This window comes from Poecilia formosa, unplaced genomic scaffold, assembly GCF_000485575.1.
Source record: "Poecilia formosa unplaced genomic scaffold, Poecilia_formosa-5.1.2 Scaffold95, whole genome shotgun sequence".
Taxonomy (NCBI): domain Eukaryota; kingdom Metazoa; phylum Chordata; class Actinopteri; order Cyprinodontiformes; family Poeciliidae; genus Poecilia; species Poecilia formosa.
In genome coordinates, this window is record NW_006800034.1 from 1,927,790 (window position 1) to 1,947,435 (window position 19,646).

Genomic DNA, 19,646 nt, shown 5'->3' on the forward strand with positions numbered 1-19,646 from the left:
GGGGGGGATTACAGAGAGGGAGGAGGAGAGAGGATGAGCACTGATGAACTTAATTGCTGTGAGCAAACAACCTCTGAAAAGAGTCACGCCATCATCCCGAGATGAGAAAGTAAACAATTAATTATCATTGGACAGAGGGAGTCATAAAGCAAATGTTTGAGCAGCACCAATATTCAGGAAACCCCCCCCCCCCACCAACACTTTCTCTTCGAGGTGAAAATACAATCACTATAACAATGACTCACTAATTTGACACACTAATAATTATTAGCTCTAATAAGACATGGCTAACAATCCCAGGAGGGCCTTGGGTCCATGCTACATTATGAAATACCGCTGGTTCAGAACTACTTATGATAAACAGTCACGCTGAAATAAAAAGTTGATTTACCTGCACTCTGATTTACAGCAGAAACAGGAACGTTTTCATTACGTAGCTCCCTGTGGAGAGCTAGCTGGAGGTAGAAACAGCAGGCAGCTGGTGCCACCTGCTGGAGACACAATGTGCATGCAATAAGTATGCAAGTGGAAGGTCGAAAATGGTCAGCAGCGCCACAGGAGACGTATGTTCACATTAAATAAAAAGCGAAAACAATGACAGTTTCACATAAAATCGAAACTTTGTCAGGGGAAAATCCTTTCCTGAAATATATTAACAGATGCTGGTCATTTCGCCTGTTTACCTTCTCATATTTGTGCAATTTTGGCCTTTTTGGCACTGCTTTAACAAATAATGAAGTAAATTTTATACTCTGCTCTGATAAGTAGTGCAATACTTTGCACTGTGCAAAAGTAATCAAACAAAACTTGAATGTGTCAGTTGATTTGTAGAAGCTGCAGATCTGGCTGCATCTCAAGTACAGTACGGCCTCCAACAGTTGTTCTTCCACTTTGGATCAGAAAAGGCCAATCAATCCATCTTCCTATCAACTCTGACCAGTTTCTCCACCTCTGAAGCCTTCACACAAAAGTCTCTAATAGTTATTTTTTTGTTTGATTCATGGAAACCGTCAGCATGTTAAAAATCTTGGGAAAATAATATGCAAAAATAAAATTGAATGAGAGACTTGAGAATTTTCTGATTAGTTAGCTCCACAATTAAAACAAAAATAATTAACTAACTACAGAGCGAAACATGCTTGATAATAACAATTAAGTCAAGGATGGTGACTTGTTTGCATGAAATATGCCAACCCAAAACAAGTTACACGATCGCATCTGACAATATCTGTCTGAAAAAGCAGGGTTCTCACAAGTGGAGGAAGTCACACGCAGCGCTTTGGTTGAGCTGGTTTCCGACCTCGAGCTCAAAACCTACTTTGAAAAAACCAGCATCTGCTGAAAAGGAGATGCCTTATAAGGGCAGCTTGGAAACCACACGGGAGATACTGTCTAGAGAAAAAGAAAAGACAGAGCACGGCCGACGCAGCTACTAAAACAAGATAATGCAAATAATGTAAGCAGTATGGTATGAGAGGCAGACGGAGTTGCTGCTGCATCAAAATGAAATGGGATATGATTAAAAAGTTTGCCAGTAGACTTGTTTATTGCATACATTTGTGACACAGAATCCAAATTCTGCTTTTTCTGAAAATTTGAATATTACATGAGACCAAACCAAAAAAAAAAAATTTTTAAACAGAGAAATGTCAATGTGCCGCACAGAGTATTAAAAAAAAAAAATTTTTAAACAGAGAAATGTCAATGTGCCGCACAGAGTATTAACTCAACACTTGGTCAGGGAATGCATGAATTACTGCATCAATGGAGTGTTGCATGGAGGCAATCAGTCTGCTGAGGTGCTAAGGAAGTCCAAGTTGCTTTCCCAGCTTTAGTTGCTGCAAGCAAAACTTTTAATAATGGAGATAAAAACCAAACGAGTTGCTGCAATGCAAATGATGCATATAGCTATTTATTTTCATTCATCAATAGAAAACTCAAAATTATATACATACATATATGCTTGTGATCCCTGAGAACAAAGTAAAAGCAGCACTTCTTGCAGACGATTAATCAGCTGTCAAAACACAAAAGCCTACACAGCTGCTGGGGCTTACTCTGAACACAAACAGAAGAAGAAGAAGAAGAAGAGGAGGAAGAAGAAGAAGGAAGAAGAAAGAAGAAGAAAGAAGAAAGAAGAAAGAAGAAGAAATAAAGCACCAACTCCCCAGCCAGTACCAACAGGGACGTAGACGCTTTCTACTGTATAGCAGGCAATTTCTCAGCCACAACAGGATTATATGGGCTCTGCTGCGACTAGATAATTGAATTCAGGAACGGCCACAGTGCACTGCATCCAATGATCTCTCTCCCACCAGGGTGATGGGAAGAAAGAGGGGCAGAGGGGAGGGGGAAGCTTGTGAATCGTGTTACACCAGATTCAGTTGTGCAACAATACCGTGAGTTGAGAGAAGTTGTAAGCCTATTGAGAGCTTCTTTTTTTTTTTCTGTAATTAACCTATTTGTCAGGATAACGTTTGCAGTTCATCTTTCTGAGATGAGCTACTTTGTGGATTACATAATGTTAACACTTAGTTTCATTTATCAAGCAGCCAAAGAGTGAACGCTCTGGGTTTTATCCAAGAATCTACATAAAAAGGAAAAAAAACACCGCACGTTTCCAGTGATGTAACCTGACAGAGATGAGAGTGAGCGCTCCTGTGTGTTGAATTGGTGAGGATATGCACTGAAATGTATTGTGACAGGAATTAACCACCAAAGCTGCTTGTTAATCCTGCCCTGACCTTGTGCAGAATGTACAGAGAACAGTGTCTGTGGGGCTAAAGATAACACCGCAGCCTTTGTGCTGAAGGAGAACAACACTGCTGATGATGCTGCTTTGTGCCGCCTCTGCTGCCCAAGGTCACGTGTGTCCTTTTGTGGAGTAACAAGACCTGACAAGGTAGCCTTTTGTAGCTCTGATGTACTGATATGTCCACGGACCGTATACAGGGTCTTGCAAAAGTATTTATTTGCCTTTTTTTTTTTTAGATCCCTTTTTTTTTCACATTTTGTCACATTACAACCACTATCTCTGTCGGGGCAAAAACGGTTAAAAACTTTCCTGTTTTAGAACACGACGTTCCCATGTGGCCACGAAGTAAGCCTGGCACTCTGCAACTCCGGTTATTACAAAAAGAAAAAGCAGCAGTTCACTGGGCTAAAGGGAACAGACGGAAGAAGACGCTCTGGTCAAATCCAAAACTGAAATGTTTGGGCTAAATGAAACACACCATGCAACCAAAAACCACTCCAGGTCACCCTGAAGACACCGTCTCCTTGAAACACGGTGGTAGTTTCAAGGAAACTGGTCAAAATTGACCAAAAGATGGATGGAGGTAAATGCAGAGTAGGGAAAAAAGACGGGAGACCGAGGTGAAGGTTCATTTTCCAGCAGAACAACCCTAAATATACAGCCACAGACATCTAGTTTCTTTGGGAAGGTGTGAATGTGCAATCTACTGGTGCGGATAAGGGAAGTAAGACTCTCGCCTGCCTAAAAACATAGGTCTCGGTCCGCTTCAAGTGAATCAAATCTAGGAGATGGGGCACACCGCAGGGCATTGGAGGTAAACACGACCAAAACAAATGTGTTTGTAGCAAAATTGCCAAGAGAAATGGCTCACCATCACTTCAGAGAAAAAGTATACCACAGCTGCTGGTAAACTCTCACAAGAAGGATGAAGTTTTCAATTACTTGGTACAAAAATCGAGGCTATTGGATGCATCTATATAGTGAACAGAGTCACACGAATGTGAAAAACTTGGTCAAAAATATGTGAATAAAACTTGATAAGCTAAGAAAAAGTGGCAGTTCAGGAGGCGAAATGGACAAGTGTTCTTAGTGTAAACAACCTGATGGGAGCTGGTTGTAACTTATCAGTTGTAACTTAGCAGTCTAAAAACTGACATGGTGACCTCCTTAATTTAACTCTAAAAAGAGACCTTTAAAGTTTTGGGAGTTTTTTTGTATCGTCGTTCCAACTGTTTTGACTTTCCAATTGTTGCTCAGACTAGAGACATGGTGAATTTCCCTAGTATCATGTAAAGACAAATAGGGCTCCAAGCAGCGTAATATTTATACTTAAATCCCAGGGAAACAGAATGTTACAGCCCACAAATAAAATAATAATAATAATAATAAAAAAATCAGACACTGTGACCAAGCTAAAAATTAAGAAATGCTTCAATTACATTTATTTTTTGTTAGAATCTTTTTCTATTTTCCCAGATGAAAGAAAAGACGGATTTGTTTTTTAAGGATTTTTACATATCTATACCATGGCTGCCTATAATTATGAAGAGCGCTGAGGTTTGTGTGCTATTGCTAATGCCACATATGCGCCGTCGTTAAGGCTGGGGTTCTCACATTTAACTGATATACAAATGTGCAGCTGTGGGGTAGGAATGTTCTCAGAAGGGACATTTGACACTTGATCAGTGAAAGAAAAAGATTCATCTGTTGCACTCTAGCAAGTGTGCCGGAGGCACATTTTATACTGGCAGTTTTACTTTACAAGACGAGTAAAATGTGATAAATAAAGCTTGTAAAAAAAAAAGAAAAAAAAAAGACATAAATCAAACATTTGAGAAATACCACCAGAAAGTAAGTACTGAACACATTTAGTTCTTCTTCTCCTTAAATGCACTTCTAATTAGGCATGTAGCTTACACTAGACAACAACTCAAGCAATCTTAACAGACAAGTAAAATAAAAAAAATAAAAAAACACTTTATAACGTGCAATTTGAATAGGGTAGTAAAATGGATTGACGCAGAATATAAATACTGAACACACGAAGAAACGAAGCTGCCAAGAGCAACAGCATTCCAAGAAACAGAGTCATTTGAAAGTAACCCTGCTTCCTCTCAGTGCAAAAGGTGAACCGCAATAAAAAGGTTTCTCATTACCAAGGTAATGCATAAAGCAGAATGTCATCATGGGTAAACTTTAATAGATTTCTCAAGACCTTTTCAACGTTTTAGTTGCAAACACACTGATGGAAATGGTTACGTGCGTACCAACTATGTAACCATGGTTACCATTATTTATTTGTTATCTAAATATCCCAGTTAACAACCCTGGGACCATAACCCAGGAGCGAGTAAATATTTAATACATTTCAGCTGGACTGTTCATATAAATTAATGAATGAGTTAATTAATATACTTTATAAATCCCAGAGGGAAATTCACAAGGACACACATTCTTACTCCCCATACTTTCATGTCATGGTTACCTACTTCAAATATATTTTTATACTATAAAGTAAGCTCAATAACAATTAAAGACATAAGCTTTCAGCCAATTATTTGATATCAACATTTTCAACCCCAACTATATTATTGAACACTCTTCTATGTAAAGCTCTCAGTTGTATTTGCTTAAGCATAACTTAACCAACTTGAGGTGCAGAACTCTTTATTTTGCAGGTTTGCAGGATACATTTCCTTAAGCAGGCTTGTTTAACCAATGCATTGTGGGTTTTGTAGTTTTATCACAGAGTAAGAACACAGATTTTTCTTTAATGTTTATGGAAGAAGTAAAGACTGAGTTGGCATGTAATATAAAACCTCATATACAAACATTAGGTGCATTTAAAACCCAAAGTTACGATTAATAAAACTAGGCCTTTTGAAAACTTTAAACGACGTTACAGAAATCCAGTTATCAATGTTACGACATTGCTGTTATTTCTCCAAAACTTCAAAGATGGACCATCTTCCTACTTACGGGATGGTACTCTTTTGTTTTGAAGATTTTGAAGGAGAATTTATCTTTTAAAGAAAAAGAAATCATCTGTACTCTTTCAAACAGAAGGCAGAGGCGAACATAAGGTCAGCTGAAAATCAGATCTCCGAGTTTGTTCGGGTAGTTCTTGTTTACCCTCCGTGTCAAAGAGTGTGACGATCTGCACTCAGGAAAATGCGGGTATGGTTTTGAGGAAGCTCATGAAGTTACTCTACATCTGCCTGGAATGCTAAAAATGCGGGTCTGGAAGGGGAGCAGACATGCTTTGGAAAACCGTTTCCATGAATTAAGCATGGCACAAAACACACACATTAAAATCCAAACCTTGTTTAATCCTATACAATTTATACCGAGGTGATTGTAGTGTCGGACTTCAAAATATTAGGTAGTGCCAACCCTCAAAGCTCAGCTGCAGCATGGTGAATTTATAACCAGGCTATTCTGAGCACAGCAAACAGTGCGAAGATGCTGTTAGTGGGGTATGAATGACGAGTGTAACCCTTATTTGGTTTGCCGTAATTTTAGCAAGATACGTTACGCTACAGAAAGACCATGTGGTTCTGCCGGTGTGTGTGACTCACAAGGCTTTGTGTTTGTCTTCAGCCAAGATCTGGTCGTTTGGTTTCAGTCCAAACCTTTCACAAAGAAAAAGGGGAAAGGGATGGTCAATAACCTTATTGTGTTTGTGAGTTTTAGGTAACTTGTAAGTAAAATCAAAGCAACTACTGACACTCACTTGTCAAGGAAATCTTTGTCCACCACGGCTGAGATGTCCAACAAGGGATTTCCCATCCCAAACAGCATGTTTTCACTATGAAGGAGGGAACAAAAACATATTGTATTCTGCAGACTCCCACATAGTGGCTAGGAGAGAGTGGAGGAAACGAGCAATCGGTGCTACGCTGTGAAACAGGAAATCATCTGGTTGGGATTTGTTGTCTTAAACAACAGAAATTTCAGTCAAGGCGCGCACCCCTGTTTTACTGCTTTACCGAGATTGACTCTGCCATCGTTACGTCAGCAACATGTGTGAATTTCTAGTTACCAAAACATGCACATGTATGTTATGTATTTTAGTTTGTGATTTTTTTTTTTTTTTTGCTTGCACAACAATTGTATCTACAAATTCACAGCAATAAGATATAGTGGGCAAAGTCTGCTCCTGACAGGAAATTTTATAACAGCTCAACTAAAATAAGGTCACTTTAAATAAGCAACACAACGACAGGAAATGTCTGTTATTCATAAGATGAATATAATTATTCATTTTATAAAGATGAATAATTATACTTTCGGAAGCGGTTTGTCTTGGTGAACATACACAATATCTCTCCAAACAATATTTTTCAATTAAACTAAGCAAAACACAGGGGGTAGAGTAAAAGCATTTCCTCAAAACATCAATCTTAACAGCTCAACTGCCCTTTGCAGAGTATTTCCTGGTTTGGATCTCACCTTGGTGTTGGCATGATGTCAGAAAATTCCTCCAGAAGATTAAATGATCAACAGTTTTCCCCCCTCTCTGACAAAACCAACGTGCTTTCTGAGTCCAGGAACTAGCGCTCCACTTTGGACCAACCCTAATGTTGGTCCAAAGAGTGGGCTGGTCTTTGGTGACTTTCTAGGCATGTGATTGGCTACACATAGGGCAAATATTGTAGGGCTTTCAGTGCTGCATTTGAGGTCAATGAAGAAACTAGAACTTGCCATGTAACATGGTCAGCCCTGTTACATTAGCCAATATCATTTTAAGATATACGATATAATTTATGCATAGCCATTAACTCGTCATATGTTAATTAATAAAGAATTTAAAAGCTATAAATCAAGATATGTTAATTCATAGTTTCACCGCTTTTGGTTTATAAATGCACAAGTTTAATCAGAACCAGATGGCTTGGGGCATATGCGTGATGCATAAACGGGGATTTTCATTTTCTGTTGTATTTATAACCCATATACCTTCATCAGAGAAGAAACATTTATTTTCTTGTGTATGCATTATTGGTCAAAATCCGTGAAGGTTATACTTTAAAAAAAACAACAACAACACAGAAACAGTTGTCAGCCAGGAAAAGCCTGATCTGTACATCTCCACCTAAAACTAGTTTAAGTGTATTAGTAGCTCCCATTAAAAGTTTATCCCGCAAAATTACAAAACACAATACCTGAGAATAATAATAATAATAATAATAATAATAATAATAATAATAATAATAATAATATATTTTCTAAAACAATGATTCTTTACACTATTCTGAAATACTTAATGACTTACACTCAGCAGTGTTTAATGGAAACCTTAGAGAAGAGTTTACGGCTGATATCTTGCTTTCCCAGGCCAATTGAACGCCGCATGGTTCACTTCATTGATTTGTTTCATTTGTAAACAATCCAACAAGCTCATCGTTTGTTTATATTCATGTAATATTTCTTCAATGCCAACAGTTAAATAGTCATTCCGAATATTATTGTTTTGCCGTTAAATATAAACGCTACTGGTTATTTTTATCATAAACAAAATGTGATTCAAACACTGCCTTAACTTCTTACTAAACCAATAAGTTTATTTCTGGCTTGTTTAACACTGTCAACAATTTATCTTTGTCAAAATAACATACTTCGTTCTTCCTGATTCGTTCTCATTAAAAACTCTCTTCTTTAAAGGACAGTTAGAGGTTGGATGTATGCAGCGACATTTTTTTTTTTTTCGTGTTCCAGTCATGTTGTGAAACCATGAAATCACGGCAGTCTGCTAGCCGTGATTTGTTTCGTCATGACCCAATAAGCGGAGTATATAAAGAGTCTAAATGAGAGCGGGGTACAGAGGAGGAAAATGCGGGCTTGAAGCGCCTTCTCCCCGCAGCTCCAGCTGTCAGTTAACACAACACCAGAGACGCTAGCTGCAATTAACGGCTAGCAGCAGCGGCGGCTAGCTGCGCGGAGCTCGGCGCATCACTTCGCTTCACAAAAAACAGCCCCGTTTTTGTTTATTTTAATAGTTTTTTTTACCTCAACGCCGTCTTCATCGTCGAAGTCGACGCGGCTGTTTCTTCCTTAGACATCTCTCTTCACGTGTTCAACGCTTACGTTGTTGATGATGAATCTCTACAGCCTCTTTTCCTCTCTGGCAGGGAAGAGTAGCAGGAAGCTACCGCTTCCTCCTCATCAGACGATAAAGAACAAATTGTTCGACCGCATGGAAAATAAACAGGGGGAAAAACGAGTTTATTTGTTGTTAGGAATCATTGTGCTTACTCACTTTACGGAGAGTCAAAGTTATGGTGGTTCTTTCCTTCTGGTTGAATTACATCAAGTTCCCCTTCAAAGGTTGCCTATTCCAAGCTGATGAAACGTTTTAACATTTAACGGTGCTGAGAGTATGGATTCACAAGCAAAACTTCTACATGCATTGTTTTTCTTTATTTGAACTATTTAAATAAAAACTACTCATAATCACTATTAAAGTTGCTGCAGACCTTCAGGGAATGTTTCAAGCATATTCAAACTATTAAAGTTTTTACAGAAAACGTTCCCTACAGTCGTACTGTCAATGTTTTACCCAGCATCCTTTGCAAAATATCCCCTGAAGGTTGCAACGTAAAGCTTGAGAAAGAAATCTTTGATATGGTTATGTGGTGAAATCTGTAGTTTCCTTTAGGAAACCATGACAGAATGCTTCCTGGAGATCATACAGTCAATACTGAAAGTAGTCTGAGAATAGTTCCTTTTAGACCTTAGAAGGTTGCACCATCAATGTTTGCATAGGGTGTAGTGGTGGCTAACTTTAGGAACCAAGAATAACACTCTTTGATGCAGTTAACACTATTTGAATAGTAAATTACCTGCACTAGTATAGCACTTTTATCACGTCTAGAGACTAGAAAGCTCTTTAAACAACAGTCATTCACCCTCTTAAACACACAATTGATGGATGTAAGCAACACTGCAGCCTCTAGGGCAGATTGACGGAAACGAGGCTGCTATCCAATCGGGCCCACCGGGCCCTCTGGCCACTACTGCTTTGAGAAAGTGGAACATTATAAGAGAATATTTAGAGGTTTACTGACAGTTCACCAAAAGTTACATTTTGAATGTTAAAACTAACCAACAGACAACCTTTAGAAATGGTTTCCTGAAGGTTACATTGTGAAAGTTGTGGTTAACCATATGGAAACCTTTAGAGGTTTCCATATGGTTATCCTTTAGAGGATGTTCTTTGGTTGTTCCGTCTATATTGGAACGAAAAGTTTCGGAAGCCTATTCATAAATGCATCTTTGATTCTGTGATGGTTAGAACATGGGTAGCCTTTATCTACTAAGCTTAATGTTTGTTGGGTAAGTCTTTAAACCCTTCACTACATCTACTCTCATTGAATTATTGCGTTTTCTGAGCCGACTGTCTCAGTCTTAAAACTCAGCCATGCAATAATTATGTCTCCCAGGGAACAGACAGTAAACGCAGAGGTGGGTTATAAATCAGGAAGAAATTGTTTGCGCTCCTGTGTTGAGCTGCTTTGGTTGACTGACTTGATAGCATCAGAGCAAAAAGACTACATTCTTTTCTACTGATCAAAAAAACAACAACAAAAAAAAAACAATCTGAGTGTTATAAAATGCTTTATTACAAAATTGTGAACAATGCTAAACCAAAATTATCTTTTAGACCCATTATATCCCAACCAAGTTGCATAATTTTTTTTTGTTGAGGGGAAACGTGGTTTGCATAGAGTATTTTGTGAGTACTTGAAAACGGCTTTCAAGAAGAATCCTGTACAATAAGTGTTCTGAACAAATTGACACTGACAGCTAGTACAAACAACACGAAACATCTGAAAATATTAATCGCAAAACAAGGCACATCAGTTTGTTAGACGTCTAAAGTAAACTTCCACAAAAAACAAGGAAAAAAAAAACCTTCAGATGTTTTAAAGTATCTAATACAGAATTACCATAAAAGGTGATCAGTTCTGTTTAGTGTATCAAGACAACTTAGATTAATAGCTGCAGTTACTGTGCTTTATAATGAAGTGTTGCTCATTCTGTGCTATATAAATTTACATTTCTTTCAAGAATTGTGCACACACACAAAAAGAAGTGAACATGTGTCCCGAAAACAAAAGCGGGAGGTTTTATTCAAACTCTCATAGCATGCTAGGAATAGTAAACAAATGGCTTTTAGGCTACATAAAGTAGCACAAGGCTGTTTAATAGATGTCATCTTAATGCAATCTAGAATGATTTGAATGAGTCAAATCAGAAACTTGTTCCCTAAATTTCAACTCAAATATGAATTATGGATTAAATAGAGTGTGGCTGAAACATCTTTGGCAGAACTCTAGACTTCTACAACACAAAATGAAACAAATATCAGCATTTCTCTTTCGCTTCATGAAGTGCAGAATCTCAAACGGAAGCAACGCAACTTATATTCCATCTGCACTGAGCAAATACCTCTGCTGTACTTGTAACAACTCCTTAAGTTTATGTGCTTATCCAAGCAAAGCAGAAGCAATTGTGATAATAAAATATTCAGTATAAAGATATAAAAAATGTTTTGTAATTCAGTTTAACTTAATGTGGCCTGAATCTCGGAACCTCCACACATAATTACCCTCGCATGATATGAAATCTAACCTCTGATCAATATATAAATATGCATATTTCAAGAAGTCTTTATCATAACCCCTAAAATATATTTCAAACTAATAGTCCCACCTTTTATATTATATCAGAACAGCAACCGCTACAGACAGGACATATGAGGGAGAAACTTTGCCCATATATAGACGTGGGGCAGTGTAATCGCTGCTTTGATGAAGCATATGTCTGTCCATTCATCGTCCCCGTGAACAGCTGGGCAGAACCAGCACCAAGCAGAGGACTGATGGCTCGTCTCTTACTGGTACCAGGGGGTCTTTCTGACCCAGTGGAGGGTGAAACCTGCATCTGTCCGGATCTTAATGGAGGCCGCCTCCGCCTCTCTGACAGTCTCCTTCACAGACTGCATCAGATTCTGGGCGTTGTGGACCAACATTTCAGTCGCCTGAAGCACAAAGAATAAAAAGAGATTCAACGATGAGGGAGGGTTTAAGTGATGCCTTTGCAAAAGATTCCCGAAACATTTGATTCCACACATCACTACCTAATATTAGTCAGTTTTAATTATCACTATGGACATGCTTCAGATTTTCAAACAGAGATTTTACACATCAAATCTGTAACCACCACGGATTGTAAAGATGAATATAGATGAAAATTGAATGAATGCTCAAAGAAGATAAAATGGGCAGGGGTGATAGATTTAAGGAAAATGGAGAAATGGGTGGAGAGATGGATGAATGGAGAGATAATGGAGGGAGATTTGGATTGATAAATAGATGAGTGGACCAATGAATGAATTGACAGATACTGATTAATAAACAAATGGGCGACATGGATGGATAAACTGAAGGATTAAAAGATGAATTGACAAATGGAAAAACTGATGATTTAAGAAAAAAAGATGGATGACAGGAGGGACACAGTGAAGGATGCACAGGCGGATGGACAGAGACAATTTGATAGGATAAATAAACGGGTGGTTGAATTGATGGATTAACATCTAGATGGTTGGATGGTTAACCAGATAAAGAGATGGAGAAAAAAAAAAGGATAAATAAACACTTTTGTTTTCCATATTGATCTAGACATAAGAAACAAACTCCATACTTTTCTAGACTGCATGAGGACCATAACTATGTTAAGATAATATTAGGAAGTCGATAAATGTTGTCACCTGCTCAGACTCCTCCTCACTGATGTTGGTACGGCCCAACATGGTGGCCTTGACAGTGGACAGGATTTTGAGCTGAGTGCTGATGGTGGGAATGCGCTCACACACCTGAAATGAGGTCAAAGTGTCAAAAAATATACACTTTTTTTTTAATTAAAACATTATCAGTTTGTAACTTAAATGGTTTCTTTTACGGACCTGGAGCAGGTTGGTCCGGATTCGTTTGTCGGTACACTGCTTGGCCACTTCCTTCGCCAGCCGCGTGACTTCGTCAGAGGCTTTGGCGATGTCCTTGGCGCACTGGATCAGGGCGCGTTTGTTTCCGCTGCCTCCACGCACCAAACGGGACATCTCGGCCATGAGCAGGGCCATTCGCTTGGCAGCGCCGATGATGTCGTTTCCCTGTGAGGAACAACAGAATCAGCAGGTGCCTGAAAGCGTATTTGTTCTGTCTACCCCAGAAAACTGACATGATGGAGAGATCCACTGATGGTTGCTAAACAATTCTTATTGGTTGAATATTCCAAAATCTGAATGTTACAAGCTTTCTCTAACTTTAAAGTGACTTGAATTCTTTTTATTTTCACAACCAGAGGTTCTTTTCTCTTCTTTTTCAGAGAATCAGCAGCTGAACACAATGTCCTTCTCTGCAAACTTTATTTAGGAATCCACAACAGTTACAGATGTCTATGCAATTTGGAGAGGCTTTACTTACTTTCTAAACTGTAACCACAATGGAACAATATTAGGTTAATACATTATTAGGTTTTTCAGAGTTTTTCAAATCTCCTCCTCTGGACCTAATGCTTTAGAAAGAGATTCCCTTGACGCAGTTCAATGAAGGTGTGGCAATGACAATGAGATTTCCTGCTGTGCAAATGATAGTTGGCAGATTAACAGGCCACAGATAACTTGCATTTCACCTTCTAGTGTTATGTTTTCAATGCATGAGGTAGAAGCCATTATAACAGTTAAAATACTAACTCTTGTTTGAATTCTTGGACAAGAGACTGAGCTAATGCATGCCGTTTCCTCCAGGTACTAACAAGTCCAAATTGGTGCAACTTTCAATTGCACATACATAAAAAAAATAAATAAAAAAAATGCTGATAATGGCCCGGTTGCACATTGATCTGTGCTGTAAACTTTGTTTTAGTGAGCTCTTACTTTGCTGGACCATTTGCGGGCTTCGTCGTGAAGCTGCCTGGCAGCCACCATCATGGGCTCATTGACTTTCTCTCCAGCTTTGTGCTCTGGGAACTCCTCGTCTTTCTCCTCAGGAGGAGGAGGTCTGGGTGGAGGAACTTCTCCCTCTGGAAGAGGAGGCTTGGGCGGTGCTGCTTCATCATTGAGCTGTACAGGTAAAGTAATTTGACAGGTAAGGCGCACAAGGGTTTGGACACTTGGGTTCTAAGTCGTGGTCGTCTATGTTCTTACGTTGAGTTGATCCAGCTCCGGAGGTGGTGGTGGGAAGTCTGGCTCTTGAGGCTGGAAGGCCTCCCTAACCTTTGCTACAGCTCCAAGAATCTTATAACCCGAATCCAAAAATCCCTTCTGAAGATCTGTAAAATAAAATAAAAAAAACAACATATTTTTACTCATCACAGGTTCCAAATACAACCCAAAAAGAAATCCTTCTCATTAGCATTCGTGATTTACTTGGATCCTGGATATTTCCAGCCACAGCCTTTGCATTCATCACCATGGGAGAAATCGTCTGGCTCAGTTCATCTGATGCAGCTTTCACCATTTCTCTGAATTTTGGATCTTCGGAGTTCTCCACCTCCCGTTTTGCCACCAGAAGGATGCGGTTGGCTCGTCGGGCGATGCTGGTAGCGCCGGCCACCAGCATCTGAGGCTGGTGATTGGTCATGGCAACGCGGCATTTATCCAAGTCCTTCTTTATGGCGTCTTCAGAGGCGTCCAGCAGAGATTTGGTATCGATGGCCTCATCGACCAAAACTGGTAAAGCACAGAAGACCAATCAGTAGCTTGAAGATTTGTTTAAATTGAAAACTATAAATACCACTAAAACATTTTGCACATTTCCTAGCAACCACAAATTACACCTCTTGGGGATTTTGTGTGACAAATCACCGCAGGGTAGCACACAATTGTGAAATGGAAGGAAAATGCTACACAGTTTTCAAATAGAAAAACAACCTGAAAAGTTTGGCAGGCAGTTTTATAAAGACCTTTGTTACTTTGACTCCCCTAAATAAAATCCAGTGAAAAAAGTTTCCCAGAAGTCACCAAATTCACCAATAGTAAAAAGTAAAAGTGTTCTGTGAAAGCTCCAAAGGTTTGCTTGAGAACCTTAATGATTAGGAGGCCTATTGTAACTCTGGAGGACTTGCAGAACTCCACAACTCAGGTGGGAGAATCTATCAAGACAAAAGTTAGTCAGACAATCTAATAATCTCAAATTTCTGAAAGTGTTGAAAGAAAACACCAGTAAACATACAGTTGGCACAGCAGTGGAGTGTTTTACACCAAAGATTCAATTTCACATCTCTGCAAAGCTGGTAGAGATGTACTGAAACACCTGCAGCTTTAACTGAGGTGAAATGTGGTCCAACAAAGAACAGCTGAATACACCACACCTTTCAGTTTTTTTATTTACACAGTGATGTATTGTTTTCCCTGTTTTCTCTATTACAGAGTTCCAACAAAACTCAGAAAAGCTTCTAGTTGTAATGTGACAAAATGTGGGAAAAGTCCAGGGGTGTGAATACTTTTCCAACTTACCAGTCATCTTTTCCACATTGTCAATCCACTGATTCTTCATGGTCTCAAAATGTTCATATGCTGCTTGGTTGCCAGGGTTTCTCAGCAGAATGCGAGCAGCGGACACCACCTAAAAAAAAAAAATCCAATGAACTAATTATAACGAACAGATGCGAGAAACTCTTGAACCGTTTCTGTGGCTTTTGTTTCAGGGAGGAGGTCAAACCAGAACAGAAAACCACTCAGCCTTGACCTACTTGTGGTGTTAGGTCTCTGGTTGACTTGACGGCAGCCTGGATTCCCTCCACTGTACTCTTGTTCGCAGTGCCGACTGCGGCCGCCTTCTCGGCCGTGGCGCCGAGTCGGTTGGCGTGGTTCTCGAAGTTGGCGGCTCTGTCCTCAAAGACCTACACATTCAGAGTAAAGTTGGGACCCAAAAGTACTGACAGAAAGAATACAGCACTCTGCCGATTAATGTCCCAGTGACCTCGTCTCTGTTGGGAGCGTCGAGGGGCGCCGTAGCGGCCACTGCCAGCAGCTTGATGGGGGTGGTGGTGTCACTGAAGATGTCAGACACTTCCTGAGTCATTGCCTCCTGCATCTTTCCTTTCAGGTCCTGAGAGAAGGATGAACACATATTACCAGCAAACTAGCAACCTCATGAAATCTTTGCTGATTTTAAAACACGCGATTTCTTAGTTTTTATAAAGTAATATAAAGCATATTTAAATATAACCCAGTTTACAAAATTGGGTTATATTTAACAGACATTTTTTTCAGATATTATGAAGAAATATTTGGACATTTTTCTTAAAAATTAGAATTTTAGCATTAGTTTGGTCAACTTGTTCTTCTTGTTACCTTAAAGAATCAAGCAGAACTGAAAAGTGACATGAAACATTTCCAGAGCAAGTATGAGAAAGCACTAGTTTTTACTTTATGAACCAAAAAGTATCAATATATATTTTAACATATATGCCACTGAAATTACAGTATTTTGTAAGGTCCAATTAAAATTTCTAAAAAAAAAAGAAAAACACAACAACTCATTTCAAGCCTAAAATTTCCCAGAAATCCAAAATAACCAGCTTTTATTTCATCTACCAGAAACAACCAGCAGAGGGAGCCATTTCATCATGTATGAATCCTGAGCTCTTCCTGTGGAGCTTTCTTTGAGAGCTGCTGGTGGAGTGTGAGTAGCAGTCTTACTTTCAAGGCCTCCTGGAGCTGCTGAGCCACGGCGCGTGCCTGCGGGGTGTCCCCTTCGCCACGGGCAGCCAAGTCAGCCAGCTGGGCCATGAGCTGCTCCACCTGCTCACACTTCCCCATCAGCTCCTGCCTGTACGGGCCCTGCAGAGCGTTGGCCAGCCGGCGGCCCTCGGCCACCAGCCCACGGATGGCTGCCTGGCCTGAAAGCACAAAACGCACAGGAAACGTTTTACAGGCTTGAATGCAGATTACTATTTTTGAAACAGAACTGATAAGAGGCAAACTGAAGTTCCTTGTTTTGTTTTTTTTTTCCCTGTGCCACAAAAGCAGCAAATTTCTGTTCTTGATTTATGCTGCATCATAACACTTGTTTCCTTTGTAGCTAGACCAGTTTACTTCCTGCAGGCTATTTTGCCTTCAGTTCCACATAAAATTCTAGTAAATGTAAAAATGCCAAAAGCATTGCTGACTTTTTTTTTACTTTTTGCACAAAATTAAATTACTATTATACCATTACTGTTATTATTTAAGTAACAGATTACAAAATAGTTACAAGGATACATGATTTTTGTTTACAAATAATCTGCAAAACTTTCCATTTTAGTCTTATTCCTAGAAATAAAATTCAATGCAACCAACTTTCTTCAGTTGTCACCTAGTTGGTAAATAGTGTCCACCCTAATATAACTTATTCTGAGTATACATACTGAGCTCTATTCAATGTTGAATTTTTTTTTATATTGTGCAGTCTTAATCAAAATACACGATTCTGGTAGAACACGTGACAGAAGCTCCAAAAGAATCGAAGCTGCAATGGAGGTTCATCTTCCAGCAGCACAATGACTGTAAACCTACAGCAGAAGCAACAGTGAGTGGTTTACATCAAACCGCTTAGATGGCACAATCTGACCTAAAGCTAATTGAGGATTTGAGGTAAGACTTGCAGATGATTGCCATCCAATCTGACAAAAATATTTTGATAATAAAAAGGCCAAATATTTCAATGTTTTTGCAAAGCAGGTAGCATACTCAAAAAAACCTGCAGTGGTAATTTCAGCTAGAGGTGATTTTATAAAGTTTTGACGAAGGGGCGATGGAAACAAATGAACACTGAAAACAGTTTGTTTTTACCTGTAAAAAAAAAAAAAAAAAAAGACATGCATGGTTTTACTTCAACTTTGTGTTGATCTATTGCATAAAATCCCATTCAAACTAAAGTTTATTGGAACACGACCAAGTTAAAAAAATAAATAAACAAATAATAATAATAATAATAATAATAATAATAAGAGGTGTGGATATTTATGCACCCAAATAACTAATACTTTGACATTATTTGCCACCTGTAAACGTCTCAAGGCAAGAGATGAAATATGTGCCCTTTATTTGAACTATGAGAGAAAAGATAAAGCTCAAAAAAACAATTTGTTTTACAAATAGTCCAACTTAAAGTACAAAGCAAATAGGAAATGTGGAGCAACAAGAGTGTGACAAGTTACATTTTCTCCACTGTCAGAAAGTAGCATGAAAATAAGATACAAATTAGGTAGAGCTATGAAAATGTTTCAATGTGTTCAAAAGCCTAAAGCAAACAGAGCAGAAGTCATCAAATGATCAAATCCCTTTTATTGTAACTCTCTATGATCAAATGATCGTGTGCGCCAAGTACACACTCGATAACATTTATTCGTTTTAGTTTAGCTTTATTTATGAAGTGCCAAATTCACAATTGTTAAATGAAAGTCAAATTTGAATAAATGTAAAGGTAGGAATACAATGACTGGGCAAAAAATACTGATAATTTTGGTACACTTATTCCTGAAGTAACTTCCACTATAGCGTGTTTTTTTCCACCTCAGGCTCCAGCTGCTTTTGTAAACACATAAAAATGTTGTCCACATTTTTTGTGGAGCCCTGCCAGAACCAAAGGACAACACAGCAGGGATGGGAGAACATGTTCTGCATGAGGTCACAAGAGGAGTGGAAGGAATGTGCTCGAGTGTGAAGGAGACAAAGAAGTTTAGGGGGATGGACAGCAGACTCACCCACGCCACTGTCGTCCACGGTGGGGTTGTCGATCCAGCGCTGTGCCTGCTCCGTCTTCCCCTCCAGGTGGACGGCGGCCTTCGCAGGCCGGCTGTTGGCCACAGCTTTGTTGGTCTTGGACTGCAGGTTCTGCAAGGCTGTTGCTATCTGCTTGGCCAAAGCTCGGGCCTCAGGAGTGTCACCTTTACCCCTACAAAAGAGACACATTTATTATAAAAGATACGGCTGAAACAAAATCTATGTAATAGGCAACATTTTCAAATATGTATGCAAAGGTTCCTTATCAACTTATGGCAGACATTGCTATGGTAGGCTGCTGTATAAATTTCACTGTTGTGTCTTTGAGCAATGAGAATAAAATAAGTAAGTCTATATGAAACCTGCAAACAGACACCAACAAACAAGGAATGAAGAAAGGAAAAATCAGAAAGGAATGAAAACAGACAAGACCATGGACAGGAAAAATAAGGAAAGAAAGGATAAAAAACACTAGAAAAGAAGGTAATCAATAAAGGACAGATGAAGGATAGTAGGTAGTAAGGAAATACAAATAAGGAATGAAAGAATACCACGAGGAGGGCCCATAAGGAGGGAAGGACAAGAAAGAAAGAGATTGGAAAGTCAAATGAAAAAAGGATAAAATGACCAAAGAATGGGAGGATATAAAAGGAAGGGACACAAACAGCGACGGTAAAAGAAAAAGAGGAATGATAGCAGAAAGATGATGAAGCAAAAAATGAAAGGAAGGACACAAGTGATGAAGGAAGTGAAGACAAGGAAGAAAGTGAAAATTGAAGGACACCAGGATAAAAAGTACAATTAAGGAATTAAAGAAGAAAATTTGCAATAAAGTCCCAACTCCAATTTATAAAACAGCTAATTTTCCCAAAGTCCTGCACACAAATAAGATGAATAAAAATTACTTGATAAATATAAAGTTACTCGAAATGCCAACAAAAGCAAAAGCTCCCCTCACGGGATCGAGCCGCACGTTTTGATGTGCATATTGTGAATGGGGCAGGCAGTGGTACGAGCCACATTAACGGTACTAGCAAGAGGCAGTTATTTTGAGGTGTAGAACAATAGGTGCCTGCCTATGCATTGCTATGGCAGGCCCCAATAAGGAAGGACACAAGA

At 39.0% G+C, this 19,646-nt stretch overlaps 2 protein-coding genes across 6 annotated transcripts in view; both read right to left on the bottom strand.

The window, feature by feature from the left end:
- Window positions 1-9,209, bottom strand: part of adkb (adenosine kinase b) — a 163,622-nt gene extending 154,413 nt beyond the window's left edge. For 2 of the 5 annotated variants that reach the window (XR_001662864.1, XM_007558355.2), the window contains exons 1-4: window positions 9,015-9,190; window positions 8,765-8,913; window positions 6,489-6,563; window positions 6,334-6,387 (exon numbers count right to left, since the gene is read on the bottom strand). Coding sequence is in view for 4 of the 5 variants with exons in the window: in XM_007558355.2 (XP_007558417.1) it covers window positions 6,334-6,387; window positions 6,489-6,563; window positions 8,765-8,817 (182 nt within the window). In the remaining variant the exon portion in view is untranslated. Of the gene's footprint in view, window positions 1-6,333; window positions 6,388-6,488; window positions 6,564-7,207; window positions 7,314-8,764; window positions 8,917-9,014 lie in introns of those variants that run through there. The other 3 variants (XM_016674412.1, XM_007558354.2, XM_007558357.2) reach the window with 3 other exon arrangements.
- Window positions 9,210-10,355: 1,146 nt separating this feature from the next.
- The window catches only part of vclb (vinculin b), a 29,216-nt gene continuing 19,925 nt past the window's right edge, over window positions 10,356-19,646 (bottom strand). Inside the window, exons 11-21 of the mRNA XM_007558358.2 lie at window positions 18,509-18,699; window positions 16,464-16,663; window positions 15,742-15,870; window positions 15,512-15,661; window positions 15,276-15,384; window positions 14,187-14,489; window positions 13,965-14,089; window positions 13,695-13,880; window positions 12,726-12,929; window positions 12,531-12,635; window positions 10,356-11,798 (exon numbers count right to left, since the gene is read on the bottom strand). Coding sequence (XP_007558420.1) covers window positions 11,652-11,798; window positions 12,531-12,635; window positions 12,726-12,929; window positions 13,695-13,880; window positions 13,965-14,089; window positions 14,187-14,489; window positions 15,276-15,384; window positions 15,512-15,661; window positions 15,742-15,870; window positions 16,464-16,663; window positions 18,509-18,699 — 1,849 coding nt within the window. The 3' untranslated portion in view covers window positions 10,356-11,651. The remainder of the gene's footprint in view (window positions 11,799-12,530; window positions 12,636-12,725; window positions 12,930-13,694; window positions 13,881-13,964; window positions 14,090-14,186; window positions 14,490-15,275; window positions 15,385-15,511; window positions 15,662-15,741; window positions 15,871-16,463; window positions 16,664-18,508; window positions 18,700-19,646) is intronic.